General features: G+C 42.5%; 2 protein-coding genes across 4 annotated transcripts in view; one reads left to right on the top strand and one right to left on the bottom strand.

Moving 5' to 3' along the window:
- Window positions 1–12786, top strand: part of fzd3a (frizzled class receptor 3a) — a 32128-nt gene extending 19342 nt beyond the window's left edge. Inside the window, exons 7-9 of one of the 3 annotated variants that reach the window (XM_039782062.1) lie at window positions 8698–8846; window positions 11043–11300; window positions 11393–12786. In XM_039782062.1, coding sequence (XP_039637996.1) covers window positions 8698–8846; window positions 11043–11300; window positions 11393–11645 — 660 coding nt within the window. In that variant the 3' untranslated portion in view covers window positions 11646–12786. The remainder of the gene's footprint in view (window positions 1–8697; window positions 8847–11042; window positions 11301–11392) is intronic. The other 2 variants (XM_039782064.1, XM_039782063.1) reach the window with 2 other exon arrangements.
- A 1569-nt stretch (window positions 12787–14355) lies between these two features.
- The window catches only part of cdc42bpab (CDC42 binding protein kinase alpha (DMPK-like) b), a 108482-nt gene continuing 103872 nt past the window's right edge, over window positions 14356–18965 (bottom strand). The window contains 2 exon segments of the mRNA XM_039782061.1: window positions 14356–16425; window positions 18562–18636. Coding sequence (XP_039637995.1) covers window positions 16294–16425; window positions 18562–18636 — 207 coding nt within the window. The 3' untranslated portion in view covers window positions 14356–16293.

Below are 18965 nucleotides of genomic sequence, written 5' to 3'. Positions count from 1 at the left end.
AATAATGCCAAAAGATGTAGAACATTGTACGTTTGGAATTTGTTTTCTAGCTGAAAGTATGAGCATGTCTTAAAAAGATCAATAGTATAGTATGTCAAAAAAAAAGTCATAGTATAGTATGTCAATTATAATCATGGTATAGTATGTTGAAAAAAAGTCATAGTATAGTATGTCAATTATAATCATGGTATAGTATGTTGAAAAAAGTGATAAAAAAGTCATAATATAGTATGTTGAAAAAAGTGATAAAAAAGTCATAGTATAGTATGTTGAAAAAAGTGATAAAAATAGTCATAGTATAGTATGTCAATAATAGTCATAGTATAGTTTGTCAATAATAGTCATAGTATAGTATGTCGAAAAAAAGTCATAGTTTAGTATGTCGAAAAAAAAAGTCATAGTAGTGCATGTCGAAAAAGTTATTGTATTGTATGTCAAATAAAATCTGGAAGAACATGCATACTCCACACAAAGATACACCCAGACTGGGGATTGAACCAGGAGTCAGAGTTTGCACTGTCTACATGCTGGTGTTAGTAGGAGAAATGCTTACCACTAAGCCACAGTCCAACCAAATTATGGAGGTCATAGTATAGTATGGTATGTCGAGAAAAGGTCAGTATAGTATGTCAATTATAGTCATAGTATAGCAAAAAAACGTAATAGTATAGTATGTTAAAAAAAAGTGATTAAAAAAAGTCATAGTATAGTATGTCTAAAAAAAAGTCATAGTATAGTATGTCGAAAAAATTCATATTATAGGATGTCGAAAAAAAGTCATAGTATAGTATGTTGAAAAAAAAGTCATAGTATAGTATTTCAATAATAGTCACAGTATAGTATGTCGAAAAAAGTCATAGTTTAGTATGTCGGAAAAAAAAAAATCATAGTATAGTAGGTCGAAAAAGTAATTGTATTGTATATCAAATAAAATCTGGAAGAGCATGCATACTCCACACAAAGATACAGCCCAGACTGGGGATTGAACCAGGACTCAGAGTCTGCACTGTCTACAGGCTGGTGTCAGTAGGAGAAATGCTTACCACTAAGCCACAGTCCGACCGAATTATGGTAGTCATAGTATAGTATGTCAATAATAGTCATAGTATGGTATGTCGAAATAAGTCATAGCATATTATGTTGAAAAAAGTGATAAAAAAGTCATAGTATAGTATGTCGAAAAAAAGTCATAGTATAGTATGTCAATAATAGTCATAGTGTAGTATGTCGATAATAGTCATAGTTTAGTATGTCGCAAAAAAAAGTGATAAAAAAGTCATAGTATAGTATGTCAAAAAAAGTCACAGTATTCACATTACCACTAAGCCACGGTCCGACCGAATTATGGAAGTTAAAAAACGAATAGTATAGTATGTTAAAAAAAAGTGATTAAAAAAGTCATAGTATAGTATGTCTAAAAAAGTCATATTATAGTATGTCGAAAAAACGTCATAGTATAGTATGTCGGTCATAGTATAGTATGTCGAAAAAAAGTCATAGAATAGAATGTCAAAAAAAAGTCATAGTATAGTATGTCGAAAAAAAGTCATAGTATAGTATGTCGAAAAAAAAGTCATAGTATAGTATGTCGAAAAAAAGTCATAGTATAGTATGTTGAAAAAAGTCACTGTATTGTATGTCAAATAAAATCTGGAAGAACATACATAATCACACAAAGATACAGCCCAGACTGGGGATTGAACCAGGAGTCAGAGTCTGCACTGTCTACATGCTGGTGTTAGTAGGAGAAATGCTTACAACTAAGCCACAGTCCGACCAAATTATGGAGGTCATAGTATAGTATGTCAATAATAGTCATAGTATAGTATTTCGAGAAAAAGTCATAGTATAGTATGTCAATTATAGTCATAGTATAGTATGTTGAAAAAAGTGATAAAAAAGTCATAGTATAGTATGTTGAATAAAGTCTTATGTAGTATATTGAAAAAAAGTCATAGTATAGTATTTCAATAATAGTCACAGTATAGTATGTCGAAAAAAGTCATAGTTTAGTATGTCGGAAAAAAAAAAGTCATAGTATAGTATGTCGAAAAAGCAATTGTATTGTATGTCAAATAAAATCTGGAAGAACATGCATACTCCACCCAAAGATACAGCCCAGACTGGGGATTGTGTAGTATGTCGAGAAAAGTGTAGTATAGTATGTCGAAATAAGTCATAGCATAGTATGTTGAAAAAAGTGATTAAAAAAGTCATAGTATAGTATGTCAATTATAGTCATAGTATAGTATGTCGAAAAAAAAGTCATAGTATAGTATGTCGAAAAAAAGTCATAGTAAAATCTGGAAGAACATACATAATCACAAAATGATACAGCACAGACTGGGGATTGAACCAGGAGTCAGAGTCTGCACTGTCTACAAGCTGGTGTCAGTAGGAGAAATGCTTACAACTAAGCCACGGTCCAACCAAGTTATAGAAGTTAAAAATCCATAATAGTATAGTATGTCGAAAAAAAGTGATTAAAAAAGTCATAGTATAGTATGTCAATAATAGTCATAGTATAGTATGTCAATTATAGCCATAGTATAGTATGTCGAAAAGAAAGTCATAGTATAGTATGTCGAAAAAAGTCATAGTATAGTATGTCGAAAAAAAGTCATAGTATAGTATGTCGAATAAAAAGTCATAGTAAAATCTGGAAGAACATACATAATCACAAAATGATACAGCACAGACTGGGGATTGAACCAGGAGTCAGAGTCTGCACTGTCTACATGCTGGTGTCAGTAGGAGAAATGCTTACCACTAAGCCACGGTTCAACCAAGTTATGGAAGTCATAGTATAGTATGTCAATAATTGTCATACTATAGTATGTTGAAAAAAGTGATAAAAATAGTCATATTATAGTATGTTGAATAAAGTCATACGTAGTATATTGAAAAAAAGTCATAGTATAGTATGTAAATTATAGTCATAGTATAGTATGTCGAAAAAAAGTGATTAAAAAGTCATAGTATAGTATGTTGAATAAAGTCATATGTAGTATATTGAAAAAAAGTCATAGTATAGTATGTCAATAATAGTCATAGTATAGTATGTCGAAAAAAGTCTGGAAGAACATGCAAACTCCACACAGAAAGGTACAGCCCAGACTGGGGATTGAACCAGGAGTCTGCACTGTCTACATGTTGGTGTTAGTAGAAGAAATGTTTACCACTAAGCCACGGTCCAACCAACTTATGGAAGTTAAAAAACCATAATAGTATAGTATGTCGAAAAAAGTAATTCTATAGTATGTCGAAAAAAGTCATAGTATAGTATGTAAATAATAGTCATAGTATAGTATGTCAAAAAGTGTTAAAAAGTCTTAATATAACTATAAAATTCATAGTATAGGATGTCAAAAAAAACGTATAGTATAGTATGACCTTTTTGAAGGTCTCCACAGCACTGTGGAGTAAGGTTTGGCCACACCACAGATACATTCTGGAATAGGAGAAAAAGAGCTCAATCGTCTTGAGTTCCAGACTGTGGCTCTGCTAAATAGTCTCGGGAAGGACCTTGTTTTGGTGCAACATTTGCACCACGCAAAAGAAAATGCCACATAAAATATTAACTTAAGTTAACTGTTCACACAATACAGTAACGTGAACTATTTAAATTAGCTGGATACATGGCTAAATGTCATTTGCCCTTACCAGTGCAACACCGTTTGTACTTAGTGACATAGCAATCCCACCAATAGGTCGCAAAACGTCCCAGTTAGAGAGTTAATGCTGTAAACATATTCTTAGTAAATCTTTACATCATACCCAGAAAGAACCAAGCATTCCTGCTTAATTGCACGATCCAAATTGTCTTCAAAACTTGCCATTTTCAGCTTGCTCGAAGTTAATTTTTTTGCCTGAAGCGAACGTAGTTTGAGAATGGCAACACACAGAGGTGCGGGAAGGTGCGGGACATCTGGCACATAACTGTACTTCTGTTGATCCAGACTATAGGAAATGTGATATTAATTTGCAACAGATACGTGTAGCACCTATAATTACATCTAGAAGCTCTAACACAGTACGGCCATTACACTTATTACTTATCACACATGTAAAACACACAGAAACATCCAGAAGACCTGTTATGGATAATCAGAGCCAGAGTTCTATAATGGTCCCAAGCCTATACTATAGCCCAGCAATGTACCTGCACCTGTCACAATAAACCTCTAGAAGGCCCTCTGACTGCATCTCAATGACACAACATACAATACATACAGAAAATGAACAAATGATAATTAATACAACTCATAGAATTTATAATACCTTAACAGACCCCTCACTAAAGTTGATATGAGATGCTGATGCATTCATTCATTGATGTTCAGCACAGTTTGCACAGATGTTTGTACACATTAGATGTACAACCGGGACTTTTGTAAGGAAGCGAGAAGAATGAGCAGGAGGTAACAGCTGGGAGAAGGCTGTTAACTGCCAGATGTGTTTGCACACAGAGACATTAGAGCAGGATGATCGGTGAGATTGTCTTGAATATGACCAGATACTGTGTGCATTTCAACACAATGTCCAACACAAACACACACACACACACACACACACACACACACACACACACACACACACACACACACACACACACACACACACACACACAAACACTCATATATGAGACAGTCTAGTGATAACTCTAATGCTGCTTGTCTTCAAAGTTAGAGCAGCCTCCAGCATCAACACACACACTGCATCTCATCTGATAGAGCTGTTAATAATTCAGACATCTCTCTCTCTCTCTCTGTTGTTCTCTGTTCCTTTCAGCCAGGTATCACCTCCCATGTGAGCACGCCTTAGTACATCCGCTTTCACCGCTGCATGTTTAAAGTGGATTCTGATTGTTGTGGTAGAGCTGAGAGTGAACGAGTGTTTGCAGACTATTATTGTGTGTGTTTGTGTTCTTTTTGCTTTATCTGGATCTCAGTTCACTGTTTATATTTTAAGATTTTTGCCTTTATCTGACAGACAACAGTGTAGAAATGGAGAAGGGGGTAGGTGTGTGTGTGTGTGTGTGTGTGTGAAGGAGGTATGACATGCAACAAAGGTCCCAAGGCCAGACATTGGGTTATATGCACATGTGCTGTAACCACTTGGCTACCGAGGCGCTCCTCAGTCAGACCCTTTGACTTCACCTCTACTGTTCAAACTATTTGTATGTGTGTAGGATATGATATGATAAATATCGCGTTTCAGCTGTCGGCAGAGATGCATGACATGCAAGAGCAGTGAGTAAAGTCAGATGGTGCTCTCAATCTGTCACGTAAACACTGCATTGTGTAAGAGAGCAGTGCAGTAATCCTGTGTGTGTGTGTGTGTGTGTGTGTGTGTGTGTGTGTGTGTGTGTGTGTGTGTGTGTGTGTGTGTGTGTGTGTGTGTGTGTGTGTGTGTGTGTGTGTGTGTGTGTGTGTGTGTGTGTGTGTGTGTGTGTGTGTGTGTGTGTGTGTGAGAGAGAGTTTACTGCAGAGGACGGGAGTGGTTGAGCTGTACCACATCACAGTCCCAGCAGATCAGAGCACAGGCGGCATGTGCTGCACAGCTGGGTGCTGTGCTCTTATCAGACAATATACAGTAGTGTACTGTACAGATGCCTCTAGGTGTAAAATCGCAAGTTTCAGCTTTCCACCCCCTCAAACCCTCTCTGTTCATGAAAGCACACGCGTACAGTCACACACTAAGTCAATAACGTGCATCAGTAAACTTGTAAAGTTAAGTGCTATACTATATTTATCTTAAAAGCTTTCCCTGAGGCCCGTACCTCCACTCGGCTCAACAGCAATGCTCGACCCTTCCTCTCCACTGCACGCATGCACACGCGCGCGCGCGCGCGCACACACACACACACAGTAGTGACTGAGTCAAACCACATGAGATTGGTCAAACGAAGGAAGAGACAATAACTTTCATTGTCGATTAATCTGTCGATAATTTATTTTAGTTGTTTGGAGCTCAAGATGATCTCCTCAAATGTCTCGTTTTGTCCACAACTCAAAGATACTCAGTTTACTGTCACAGAGGAGTGAAGAAACCAGAAAATATTCACATTTAAGAAGCTGGAATGAGAGAATTTGGACTCACAAATGTAATAGTTAACAACTTATCGATTAATCTTTGCGGCTCTAGAAGAGACGACGGCTGTCTTACAACTCATTTTAGGTTCATAAACTGCATGAGTTTGATATTGGAGCCTTAAGCTACTGTGTAGCTGCAGCGGAGAGAGTGCCACATACAGTCTGTAATGAGGATCACTCTCTTATCTCTGTGCTGTAATGAGTGAATCTGTGGATGGCTGGCGGGCTCTCCGCCTGGCCCACTCATAATGAGGCCGTGATGACTACCGCTGTGTGCGGGACTGCATGAGTGCAGCGTGTGTGTGTGCATATGAGAGACAGAAAGAGAGATAGGAAGAGAGTGGGAGACAGTGTTCCTGTGGTCCACTGGATGCAGCTGTAGTGTTGTTGCTATGGCAGCAGGCAGCAGTGTGGTGACACGGCACAGCGTCTTCCTGGAAATAAACCTCTCACTGTAACCGAAAAACCTCTGTGAGTTTCTGATCACAGTTTGTATTTTCACAGTTTTACATGTATTACTTTAACATGATAGATGACATACAATAACCTGAATCTTAAATTATGATCTGATCAACCAGTAGACAGAAATCAGGTCAGGTTTTCCTCCACATTACAAGCTGTAAACTTCCTGAGGAAACACTGGATGTTTATAAAGTGAACATTGTCAGAAACATACGGAGTACAACAGAAACCTATAATCTGTTCAACCTTATCCTGAAGTGCACAATGTTGTGATGGCATTTTGACAAATTGAAAGTACGAAAAAAGTGTGGCATATGCATGTCTCTATTTTATTGAGATGACATTTCGGCCCCAGGCCTTCTTTAAAGTCAACAATGTATTCTAATACCATAGAATGATCATACGAGAGAATTGATGAGACTAGGGCAGAGCGATATGGAGAAAATCAAATACCTCCATATCGATACCGCAACGATATTGTAGTGTTGACTATTGGTGCTTTCACAAAATATTTACACAATGCGATTTTTGATAAATAATCATCAGTAATGTGGATATAATGACTAAGTGGGTAAAGGCAAATAATAGAACAGTTACAACAGTCTGGTAAGTTCAGAAAATGACATCACTCTACTGTAATGCAGCCTTTAAAACCAGGAAAAGACAACAATTGTGCCATATTACGATATCCCAAATCTAAGACGATATCTAGTCTCATACCACGATATCGATATAATATCTATATATTGCCCAGCTCTAGATAAGACAATAGAACTACAACAACGGAGAGCAACAGAAATCTGCTTCCCATTGTTTTCAACAAGGACTATTTGTTATCAGCTGCCATGTCAGAGATGGACGAGCTGCTGTGGTGTTTATGCCTCCAGCAAAGCTGTCAGGGATGATATAGAGTAGACACACACCCCCACACACACACACACACACACACACACACACACACACACACACACACACACACACACACACACACACACACACACACACACACACAGGGAATGAATGGACACTGTCAGCAGGCGTGAACCTTTTTAATTAGTTAACAAGATGCTAATGTTTACGTGTTCATCACTGTCTGTCATCACTGTTGATTTCATCGACAGATCTGTAAAACTGAGCTTCTCCACAGAGAATCACGCAAAAGCACCACTTTAAATCTTGTGTTTACCAGAGATGTGCTCATAAGGTTTCGGGTAATAAGTCATTTAGCTTGAAAAGAGCGCAACACACGACTAATCGACTGAAGCAATCGTAGTCGAATAAGACCAAAAGTGAAACATGTCAATCAGTGTGTTCCCTAAAGACCAAGATGACGTCCTCAAATGTCTCGTTTTGTCCACGACTCACAGATATTCAGTTTACTGTCACAGAGGAGTGAAAATACACATTTAAGAAGCTGGAATCAGAGAATGTTTAATTTGTTCATATACAGTATGACTCAAACCGATTCATCGATTATCAAAATGGTTGGCTTTTAATTATATAGTTGACAACTAATTGATTCATCTTTGCAGATCTTATATCGACATATACACATGACATACCATTATTTTGTATAAGCATATTTAAACAAATGTACACTTTAAAAAAAATCTTACATCAAAGTGTATTTTTTGTATAAAATGTGGCAAGCTCTAGCCTTGATATTAGCGATGCCGTATGTAAAATCTGGGTTTGGAAATAGGATGTTGTTGCCATGCAACCCAACGTTAGCCAGTCCTCCAAGCTCCCCACACACACACACACACACACACACACACACACACACACACACACACACACACACACACACACACACACACACACACACACACACACACACACACACACAAAACACACCCACACACACACACACACACACACACCCTCAGGTCATACACTGTGTGGGTGTATTAGCACCAAACTTTCTTTCTTTTCTGTCTCTCTCCCTCCTCCGCAATCTACCAAACACACTCAGAATGATTAATATTTACACAACAAAACACACATATCTATACATCCAAACAATAACCCTTGTCTGTGTGTGTGTGTGTGTGTGTGTGTGTGTGTGTGTGTGTGTGTGTGTGTGTGTGTGTGTGTGTGTGTGTGTGTGTGTGTGTGTGTGTGCGTGTGTGCCCTGTAGGTGGAGCGCACCAGTCGCCCTGACCTGGCTGTGTTCCTGGTTAAGTACGTGATGATGCTGATCGTAGGAATCCCCTCGGTGTTCTGGGTGGCCAGTAAGAAGACCTGCTTCGAGTGGGCCAGCTTCTTCCACGGCAAGAGACGCAAAGAGTACGTCCTTTATGCTCTCACTCCGTTTGTCGAGCCGTACGCTCTCCTGGCACAGCTTCACACAAGCTGGTTTTAAATTTATGATGCTAAATATTTCAGTAGCAAACTGTCTCTAAAAGGGTTTCTTACGTAAGTTTTGTCCCGGTATTTTTTTTAACTCGAGCAGAATGCAAAGCGTTACATCTCTTTGTAGTGATAATTTAATGAAGAAGAAAAAAAACCCAGTGGGTTTTTAATCCCATCATTTATTCTAGCTAATACCTCTATGCAGACTTAGCTCAGATACTGTCTGGAATGAAAAAAACTAAACGTTTCAACTATTAAGAAGAAGAAGAAGAAAAAAGACACAATAACAAATTAATTCAATGTGTAGACAGTTACTTTAAATGTTTTGATGCGTAGTCATATGTTAGTCATTACTTTTGGTTTAGCCTCTACACCATTGGCTCTCAAATGAAGGCAAAATTCAAATTTTTTTTTAAGATTATTTTTTTGGGGCGTCTTTGGCCTTTATTCAATAGGACAGCTGAACCAACCCAGTCTCACGGCAGTTCGTGAAATGGTCAGGTTATTTAATCTATTGATACGTGTTCACGGGGACGTTTTTGTAGTTGTTTTTTCCGTGGTGACCAGCACGAAAATGTAAACCAATGTATTTAAATGGGAAGCATATGTCGTGGTCACAGCACGACTACGGTAGCGAGTTGTATGAAATGCCGAAAATCCGCGTAAGGAGGTTGGTTGGGGGTGGTGGATGGGTCAAACAATTCCGGGCTTTGACCCCGGAGGCCGGGGATCGCGTCCCCGCGTGTGGCGTGTTGTTTCCCCGTTAACCGTCCCGTTATTGTCGTGCGTCCCCCGCGGCCGTCTCCCGGCGTGTGAGGCGTCCTCCCCTGGGGGGGTGGTGGTGTTTGCTTTCCCCGTTAATCTCCGTATAGACCATTTCGTGCTGGTCACCACAAAAAAAAAACGACAAAACCGTGAACACGAATCAATACATTAAAAATAACGTGACCATTTCAAGAACTGCCGTGAGACCGTGTTGGCTGAACATAGGAAAGAGAGGGGGGGGGGAATGACATGCAGCAAAGGACTTGAACCCTGCAAACATGGATTTAACAATGTTGCTTTTAAATTCTTTCCAAAAATCGGCTCTACATGTAGAGGAAGGAAATGTATTTGGCACACTAGTCAGGCCTCAAGCATACACATAATACTTACTGGTGAGAAACAGCAAAGTGTAAACATAACTGTTTGTTTAATTCCAAACTCCTCAGGGTACCTTTAAGTCTCTCAGCTGACACAGACTATTCATGAGTAGACCAAATCTCAGCTGGCTCACTGTCAACACTGTACTGACTGGTAGCAGTTGTAGGTTTGGGCTTTTTTTTTTTTTTTTTTTAACTAGCCTTTATATGACATTACCATGAAATCTGATGTGAATACTCTACTCTAATAATTAGGGCTGGGTACCGAGTTCTTACTTTTTAAGGCAGCGACCGAATTGCCTCTAAAGTATCGAGTATCGGGGAAAAAAAGGCCTTGTCATTTAATACCTAACGAGTAAATCTCACCAGAGTCAGTGAGCCAATCAGCATGCAGCTTGCTTCCGCCATGATCTAATAACGCTGGTGATTGGCTGTCGTAGAGACACGCAGGAAAAACCCACTGTAGGAGCTGAAGAATAAATCAAAAGATTTTTGTCGTAATGTGTAATGTTGTAATTTATTTTTGTTTTATAGAATTGACTATATATATATTAATAATCACTGGAGATATTCAAATTTGATGTTGTGTCACTCTAAAAGCAGAGCCATGGGGAGACGTACTGTGGGACTGGTCCTGCCGTCAGGGCAGCTGACCTGTACTCAGTCGTAGTAGTCGTGTGTAGGTGTGCGTTTAGGTGTGTGTAGCTGTGTTTAGGAGTGAGTAGGTGTGTATGGCTCGGTGGTGAACACGGGCCCTTCTCTGCGTTCACTCCCCCACCCACCCCTCCAAACTCAGAGCATTAACCCCCTCTCCCACCGCCTGCTCCACACACTCCTCCATTCTCTTTTACCACCCCACCACCTTCCCCCTCTCCCTCCCCACCCTCTTGCGTCTCTCCCTGCCCTCCCTTCCTCCATTCCCCCTTTCCCCCTCCTCCCCCTCCTGCTCCACCCCCTCCCTGCCCTCCTCCACCCGGTCGTCCTGCAGCAGGATGGTCAACGAGAGCAGACAGGTGCTCCAGGAGCCCGACTTCGCCCAGCTGCTGCTCAGGGACCCCAACGCGCCCATCGCGAGGAAGTCCCGGGGCACGTCCACCCAGGGGACCTCCACCCACGCCTCGTCCACCCACCTGGCCATGCTGGACGAGCCGCCCAGCGGCAGCACCAGCCGGGCCGGCTCGGTCCGCAGCGCACGCTCCAAGATGAGCAGCTACCACGGCAGCCTGCACCGCTCGCGGGACGGCAGGTGGGTCTCATGTCTTGTCTTGGCTCTGTCCTGCACCGGGTCCACAGAGTCCCGCTCCTGATGCTGCCGTTTGTTGTTGGTCTTTGTCCCAGGTACACGGCCTCCAGCTTCCGGGCCGTGGACGACCGGCTGCCCTACGGAAGCATGTCCCGCCTCAACGACCAGTCCAGACACTGTAGCACCAATCGCCTGGACAACCTATCGCGGCACGGCTCCACTCAACGACTGGAGAGCCAATCACGGCACAGCAGCGTCCGGGACCTCACCAGCACCACCCAAGCTGTCCTCGGTATCCCCGGAAACGGGATTCACCGAGTCCTGGAGGAGGACGGAGCTACAGCCTGAACAGGACGGCGGCCGGACGGGTAGAAGGGAAAGGAGGAAAGGCTCATCTTTCTTTTCATCGAACGTTGAAGAACGATTGGGGGAGGGTTCACAGTAAGCCTGACACGGTGCCATCTACTCCTGTTGAACTGATGACGTTGGCTAGATCCAGCCAGACTGACGGGACTGAGCGTGGATTGATGCCTTAAAAATGTCCTCTTTACTCGACCCACTAGCTGATCCCAAAAACTCAAGTTCTAAACGATTGTTGTCCAGTTTACAAAAGTACGAGGGATTTTGAGGTCCTGATAACCAACCCTGGAACAACGACAAGGCTTCACTGCGCCAGTCCAAAACTAAATGGGACCAACACTGACTGACTGCACTGGATTGCTTTTTATCTGTACTGTACTGGTTTGTAGAAAGAAGGACTGAATGACATTACTAGAGCCTTCTCTTCTAGTCTGTGCTTTCTTTTTTATTTTAGCACCTCTTCAGCTACTGACGTCTCCATTATTTTTCAGTATCAAATACAATTCTGGTAACTTGACCTGCTAAAAAACAAATATTTATAAAGGCATTTTTCACTCTCTTTACAAACGCTGCGTAGGATTCGTGAACTTTACAAACCTCTTCTCATTTTAAAAAGCGTTTGGTCATACGGAGGTACCTCACCGCCTTGGTGTGATGATGTATCTTAACGACAGAGGAAAAATGTCTGTTTGCCAGAATTCAAGGGCTCATATATCGGGGGGGGGAGCTGAGCCCAAACTCCTGCCTTATGACTGTTCAGACAGAACGCTAAGCAAAGTTTACAGGTGGCGTCATTACTTTACAAAGTCAACGAAAAGACGCAAGTAAAAGGTTTCAATTTGAGCGACAGATGCGCGGTGTAGAGACGGGGCTGAACAGCTGATGTGTCCGCTGCTAGCCAGCGTACAGCTAGCGCCCAGCTGGCAACCTTCTAGGTGAATAGAGAATAGCGCGCCCCTTGAATTAGAGTAACATTCGGAGTAGTCCATCCTGTTTGAAAATGTGCCCTTACTTGTATCGCTACTGTAAAATGTTAGACCAACATTTCCTCAAGTGGCAAAACTTGTATAGATGTAAAAACTGAACTTTTGTTGTTGATTTGTAATAAAGTTTTGTTTTTTTTAATGAAGTAATGACCACACAGAAACACACTGGGTTTGTATTTGTAACAGCCCTCCGCTTTATTGAAATACATCGGAGTCAGGTTAATATAATGAGTTCTCCACGTTAATGTGGCAGCCAGTTCCATACATTATTTTTTGTTTTGACCTTACACCTTAAATATTTTTTATTTTTTTTTTGTGCAAAAAAGAATCTACATCACCTGTAGTGGGTTATCCTCAGTAAAACGCCCAAACCGTTCAAAAAGTAGCAAGTCCAAGTAAAACAACAAACCGAAAAACAAAAAATGATTACATCTATAACATGCAAAACTGTACAAATTATTACAAAGCAATCCTAGAAAAAAAAAATAAACAAAAAAAAAAAAAAGTGTAATATGATATGAAAGAGCAAAATAATATAGAAGGTACTGTAGATAAGACCTCACTGAAATGCAAAGGCGAATATTTTTTGTTGGATTTTCTTACCACTGTGGCACCTCAGCCATCAACCCCCCCGCCCCCCCTGTCCCCCTTCACCCCTGAAAACCACTTCTTCTTCTAGTCCTCTCCACCTTTTCTTCCTGCTGGCTCCACCCAGGTCCCATCTACTGTACACTACAGCCAGATTCATCTCTCTCCCTCACCTCACAGCCATCCAGCCATCCATCCATCCATCCATCCATCCATCCATCCATCCATCCATCCATCCATCCATCCATCCATTCATTTTCACCTAAATTCATTGGTTCTGACATTTCCTGAGTTTCTCTTCCCCTTATCCTTAAACTGGGATGTCTAGGATCAGTTTCTGTACAATATTGGCCAATAATAAAACACCTGGCTAAGACAGTTTCCTCTCACCCCCCCCCCCCCATCTAATACATTCTACAGAAACTCCAGCAGGAACTAGGGGAAACTCACTAGCTTAAAAAGTTTCTAAGAAGTGGTTGTTTGGAATAAAACCAGCTGAGTCACAACTATGGCGCTCCAAACCTCTCCCCCCTCTTCATATAAAATGGAATACAAAAAAAAATAAAACTTGGAATGGGTTGTTTAGAGCTACTTGGTGTTTTAACCTGGAGTCGGCAGGATTCAGGAATGACCGCCAAAAATACTTGGTTTTTGTTTCCCTTTCTAACAAGACAAGCGGAATAAAGTGGAGGATTCTGACCCAGGACACTGTACTGTACATTCAGCCGAAACCTCCAACCCCCACTGAGCATTAGAGTACAGTATGTGCGTTCTTCTCACAGATAATACCACATTATAACCACGTTCTAGTTAGTGTTTAATGTCAGGACAGTTGCCGCTTAACGCACATAATGTTCCCTTACAGTTTGACCCCCCACTCTGCTCTTTGAGCGACTCGTCACATCAAATGCTTTGCGATCCGTCTGCCAGCTGAAGGAGATGAACAGAGGTAACGGGTGTTTTGGCTGTGAACGCCCCCTGCTCCGCAGCCAGGAGCTGCCACACCGTAAAAATGCTCTTTCAGAGGCCTTTCCCAACCCTGCCAAAAGAAAAACCGCCTGGAGGGCATTTTTAAGAGATCTAGCCCTGTTCCAATTCACAGACAACAACAGGCAGCACTGAGGTTATTTTATCTGTGCTTTATCAAGACAAACGGTGCTGAAATTTAAGTGTTTACATTCTCATTTTAGTGTCTTTTTTAACAGATCAACTAGACCTTCTTCAGAATACACAAAGGCTGTCAGAAAGACTAAAATATGTCAAAGTCTCCCTCTTTTTGTCCATTTTTGGTTAAATCGAGCTCAGTGGAAGGACCGATCTTTCCATCCAGATACCGCAGCCAATTTAGGCACACACACACACACACACACACACACACACACACACACACACACACACACACACACACACACACACACACACACACACACACACATAACTGTTGATTAAATGATCAGAGCCACTTCCCCTCCAACAGTCAGAGGAGGACTCTGACTGTTGGAGGGGAAGTGGCTCTGATCAAGACAAGGCATTTGCTGCATACGTGTGTGTGTGTGTGTGTGTGTGTGTGTGTGTGTGTGTGTGTGTGTGATAAATGCAAGTGTTCACTCTAAGGTACGGGCAGTAGTGTTGATCTATACATGAGTTTTCTTCGCTCAAACGCCAACCGAGTGGGGGAAAAAAACAAAACAACACACAATGCGTGTCATACATTCAATATAAAACAAACACTAAAATCAATTGGTAAAAAAATGAAAACTGGAAAGTGGTTTAAAATGGCATTTTGTGTGAATACAACCCCAAATCACTCTCAAAACAAACAAAAAAAAGGAAAATAAAAGAGGATTTTTTCCCGTGTAGTTCTCAATAGTATTTTCCTTATCATATATTACTCTCTACGTTGAACCTATGTACATTATTGTGATGGGAACCGGTGAGTTGGTCAGTTTGGTTGTACAGCAAAGTGGAACGTCTAACACTACGGTTAAAGGAATCGTCCAGGGCTGCTGGATGATGTCACTCGCAATGGGCCAATGAGGAAGAGAGTAGCACAGAGGAGCTGTGGTGATGTCACACCAGCTGGCATTAATAACGCTGCTTGTAGCTTTTTGCTGACGGTCAAAATTAAAAAAAAAATATTATAAAGTCACTGCACTTAATATCATGAGCAAAAGAAAAAAACAAAAATCATTGCTTTTCTTTCTCTCTCTCTCTCTCTTTTTTTTTTTTTTTCCTTTCATTTTCTACTTTTGCAGCACCCAAAGAGAAAGCTAAGGAGGGAAGTGAGGAGGGGTTCAACTCCACCCGTCTGATTCAGGCCACGAAGCAAACCTCCCTTTACTTGTCTAAGATTGATAAATAAATTAAAGTATTGTCCCCTAAAACCCAAAAGGGTCCTATATACAAGTACAAATCATTTCCTCTCAATAATAACCCTCTTCTCTTTCGTTGCATTGTGAGGTTTTTGAGTCTCTGAATAAATCTCAGGGGGCCGTGGGGGACACAGTTGGGTCCGTGAAGCTCGATCGCTTCGGTCGATAGCAAAAAAACAAAAAATTAAAATTAAAATGAGCCAAGTCGGGAGGTTTTCATTCCTATAGCTTATGCCCTTTCTGTATCAAACACATGCACACGCGCTGGCAAGCGCATACAGCTTCTCACGCACACGCACACACACACAAACACACACACACACACCCCCTCAAACATCAGCACCCACATGTACACTACCACTCATTTTTCATAACTTCTCCCTCAGAATTTCCCCTCAAAGAGACGACGGACCCTTTCTCAGTGTTTCTGCCCCCGTCTTGGAAGTACGATGAGAGACAACGTGAGGTTGTAGAGTGGGACAAAAGTTCACCGGGAGGTGCAGTTCTCTGGGCAGTGAGCGGAAATATTCAGAGAGGGGGTGTGAGAGGCTGCGGTGGAGGAGGGAGAGGAGGGCTTGGAGTCCTGTGCTGTCGGTCGGAGGGTCGGATGGTGGTTCTGGGTGGGTGGGTTTGGGGTGGGTGTGGGGGGTTGGTGGGGGGGGTTTGGGGCGGCGAGAGGCTGGCCGAGGCTCATGTGTCCCAGTTCATCCGGTCTGTGCTCTCCAGGGACAGGGACTTGGTCTTGTGTGGGGAGGCGGGACTGGGAGGGCTGCTGAAGGTGGAGCTGTTGGAGGCCGTCGAGTGGCGGGGGGAGTCCGAGTCCTGGAGAAGGAGAGGAGAGAAGGAACGGGACAGACCGGAGAGGAGAAAGAGGGAGTTTGAGATGAAGAAAGAAAGCAAGTGAAGTTTGGGGGGGGGGGAAATAAAAGGGACAGGGGGAAAGCACATCGATTAGATGATGTAAGCAGCGCCTTATAACATTTATAACATATATAATTATATAATATATATAATTTATGATTCAGGGAACTGGAGACTAAGTGTCTGTCCGAGGCTGAAGAAAGGTAGAAAATAACTGACTGACACTATACCAGGGCTGCACGTCAGGAGGAAAACATGCAATATCGTTGTTCAATATCGCAACAACAATATGACTTGCGATAAACCGATATTAAAGAGTGATCAGTTCTGCATTTCTGCTCGTTGAATTTAAAACAAACCATTTCCAACATTATTTTATTGAACAAATTAAACATTGAATTGAATATAAAAAGGCACCGCTAAAAGACCATTACAGTTTAAAGTGCATATTCTTAAAGTCACAGCCAAGGAGCCTTTCTCTCTGCTGCTTATTAATCTGCTGTTTGGGCCGGAGGACACATGGAACGTCAGATTATATCACATCACTCACACCCCCATCCCGCCCCACCCCACCCCGTCTTTCGAATACATTCCACATCATCAGCAGATGAACGGCTCAATTGAGCAGAAATGATCAGCTGAAGGAAAACAAACATGCAGGCCGGCCAGATGAGGACGGGGGTGTGTGTGTGTGTGTGTGTGGGGGGGTTAAACCTTAACTCTGTACATAACATACAGTACAGGACTCGCATGTGTGGAATGTATGAGATTCATTTAACTCAACACGGACATGACACCCGCTGCCTCTCCTTCCCTTTGAGGACCGTAGAAGAGAGAACAGCCCGGACGAACTGTACGCCGTATGATCGGCTTTCCACTTCAGTGCTCGTGTCCTCACGTTAGGGGGGTTAGAATGATCTCATGGGCTGTATGAACACATCTCCTTCCTGTTCAGTGACTCCGTCTTTGATGTACAGCAATCGTCTCCTGTTTGGATCCAATCTAAACTCGTTTGGCCTAGAAAACGCCGAGAGGCACAGCCGTCCGACTGTCTCCCTTCTACCGTCCGTGGCTGCGGCAAAAACAAGACTGTGGAGCTATGAAACGTCGCGCACTCACACACTGTAGTTTTCTCACAGCTCACTCTCTCACTCACAAACACACACACACACACACACACACACACACACACACACACACACACACACACACACACACACACACACACACACACACACACACACACACACACACACACACACACACACACACACACACACACACACGCCTTTCACAAGTCAATGGAGATGGGCAGTTGTGTCTTTTTCATACATTTGCTCTTTAAAACTGAGGTTCGGCAGAGTTTGCGTCTTTGGGAGGAGCACCGCCCAGCTACATTGTGTAAAAACCGTCGTCTAGGCGACACTGTGTTTAAAAGCACTCAGCCTTTTTCCACCCATATTAACTAAATCGGTCATTGTCATTTGAACCCCAGATTTCCATCAGAATCACTCCAAACCATGCAGCTGCTGTGAGGTGTTTTCCAATTTTGTAATCAAATCGCATTTTATCATTCCATAGAGAGTCCTATCCTGCAGGGAGCACAGGCTACGCAGCACACTCCGTAATCTATATCCGTCTGGCCTAGTTGTGCTCTGAGCTGGACAGCTCGCGGTTAGAAACATGGGCAGGCTGTCGGCGAGCCGCGTGGAAGCAGACATGCTCGGTGATTGTGGGATAGAAGTATGCAAAATGGCCAAGCAGCAGCAGCGTTTTTTTAACCAGCAACCAAAAAAAAAAAAAAACGACAGAGGGCCAGGTGAGGGACAGGCTGATGGTGCAGCTGATGCTCCGGTGACAGATGTGACAAGCCGTCAGATGGCGCTGCAGATGTGACGGAGCTGAGATGGTGCAGCGAGAGCGAAAGCCATGGCTAACAACACCCTCGCTGTGTGTGGTTTTTTTTTTCCCCAAACGTGTTTGTGTATAGAGTTTTGAAATGATACAGTGTGGTTGTGCATGTGGGGTGCATGTTCAGTGCCACGGTGATCTCAGTTTGTGTGTTTGGGTGATGATCGTTGCAGCTGTTGACATTACCTTCATCTTACTAAGCAGGGTCCTTAAAGCCCTTTTCAGATCGGGGGTCTTCTCCGACGGTGAGACTGCCTGCCACTGCAGAGGAGAGTTCAGACTCAGCGCCCAGCCCACAGACAACATGCTGGGGTGGGGAGGGAAGGGGGAGGTGGAGGGGTCGGGGGTGGAGGTACAGCTGAGTGAGGGTGGAGGAGGCGAGAAATGGGGCAAAATGAAGCTCACAGCATCCAGGCGTATGGGCCATGAGGATGAGGGAGCCACAGGAAGGATGGCGGGCGGTTTGAGGGTGGCTGGGTGGGAGGGGGGGGTGTGGGAGGTGCTATAAAACGGCAAAAGCTATTGCAGTTACTGTCTTATCCTAGTCGCTTTATCCGTGTGTCTGTTGGAAATCTACATAAACGTTGTTG

The sequence above is a fragment of the Perca fluviatilis genome, chromosome 18, assembly GCF_010015445.1.
Source record: "Perca fluviatilis chromosome 18, GENO_Pfluv_1.0, whole genome shotgun sequence".
Taxonomy (NCBI): Eukaryota; Metazoa; Chordata; class Actinopteri; order Perciformes; family Percidae; genus Perca; species Perca fluviatilis.
This window is presented reverse-complemented; position numbering and strand designations above follow the sequence as displayed.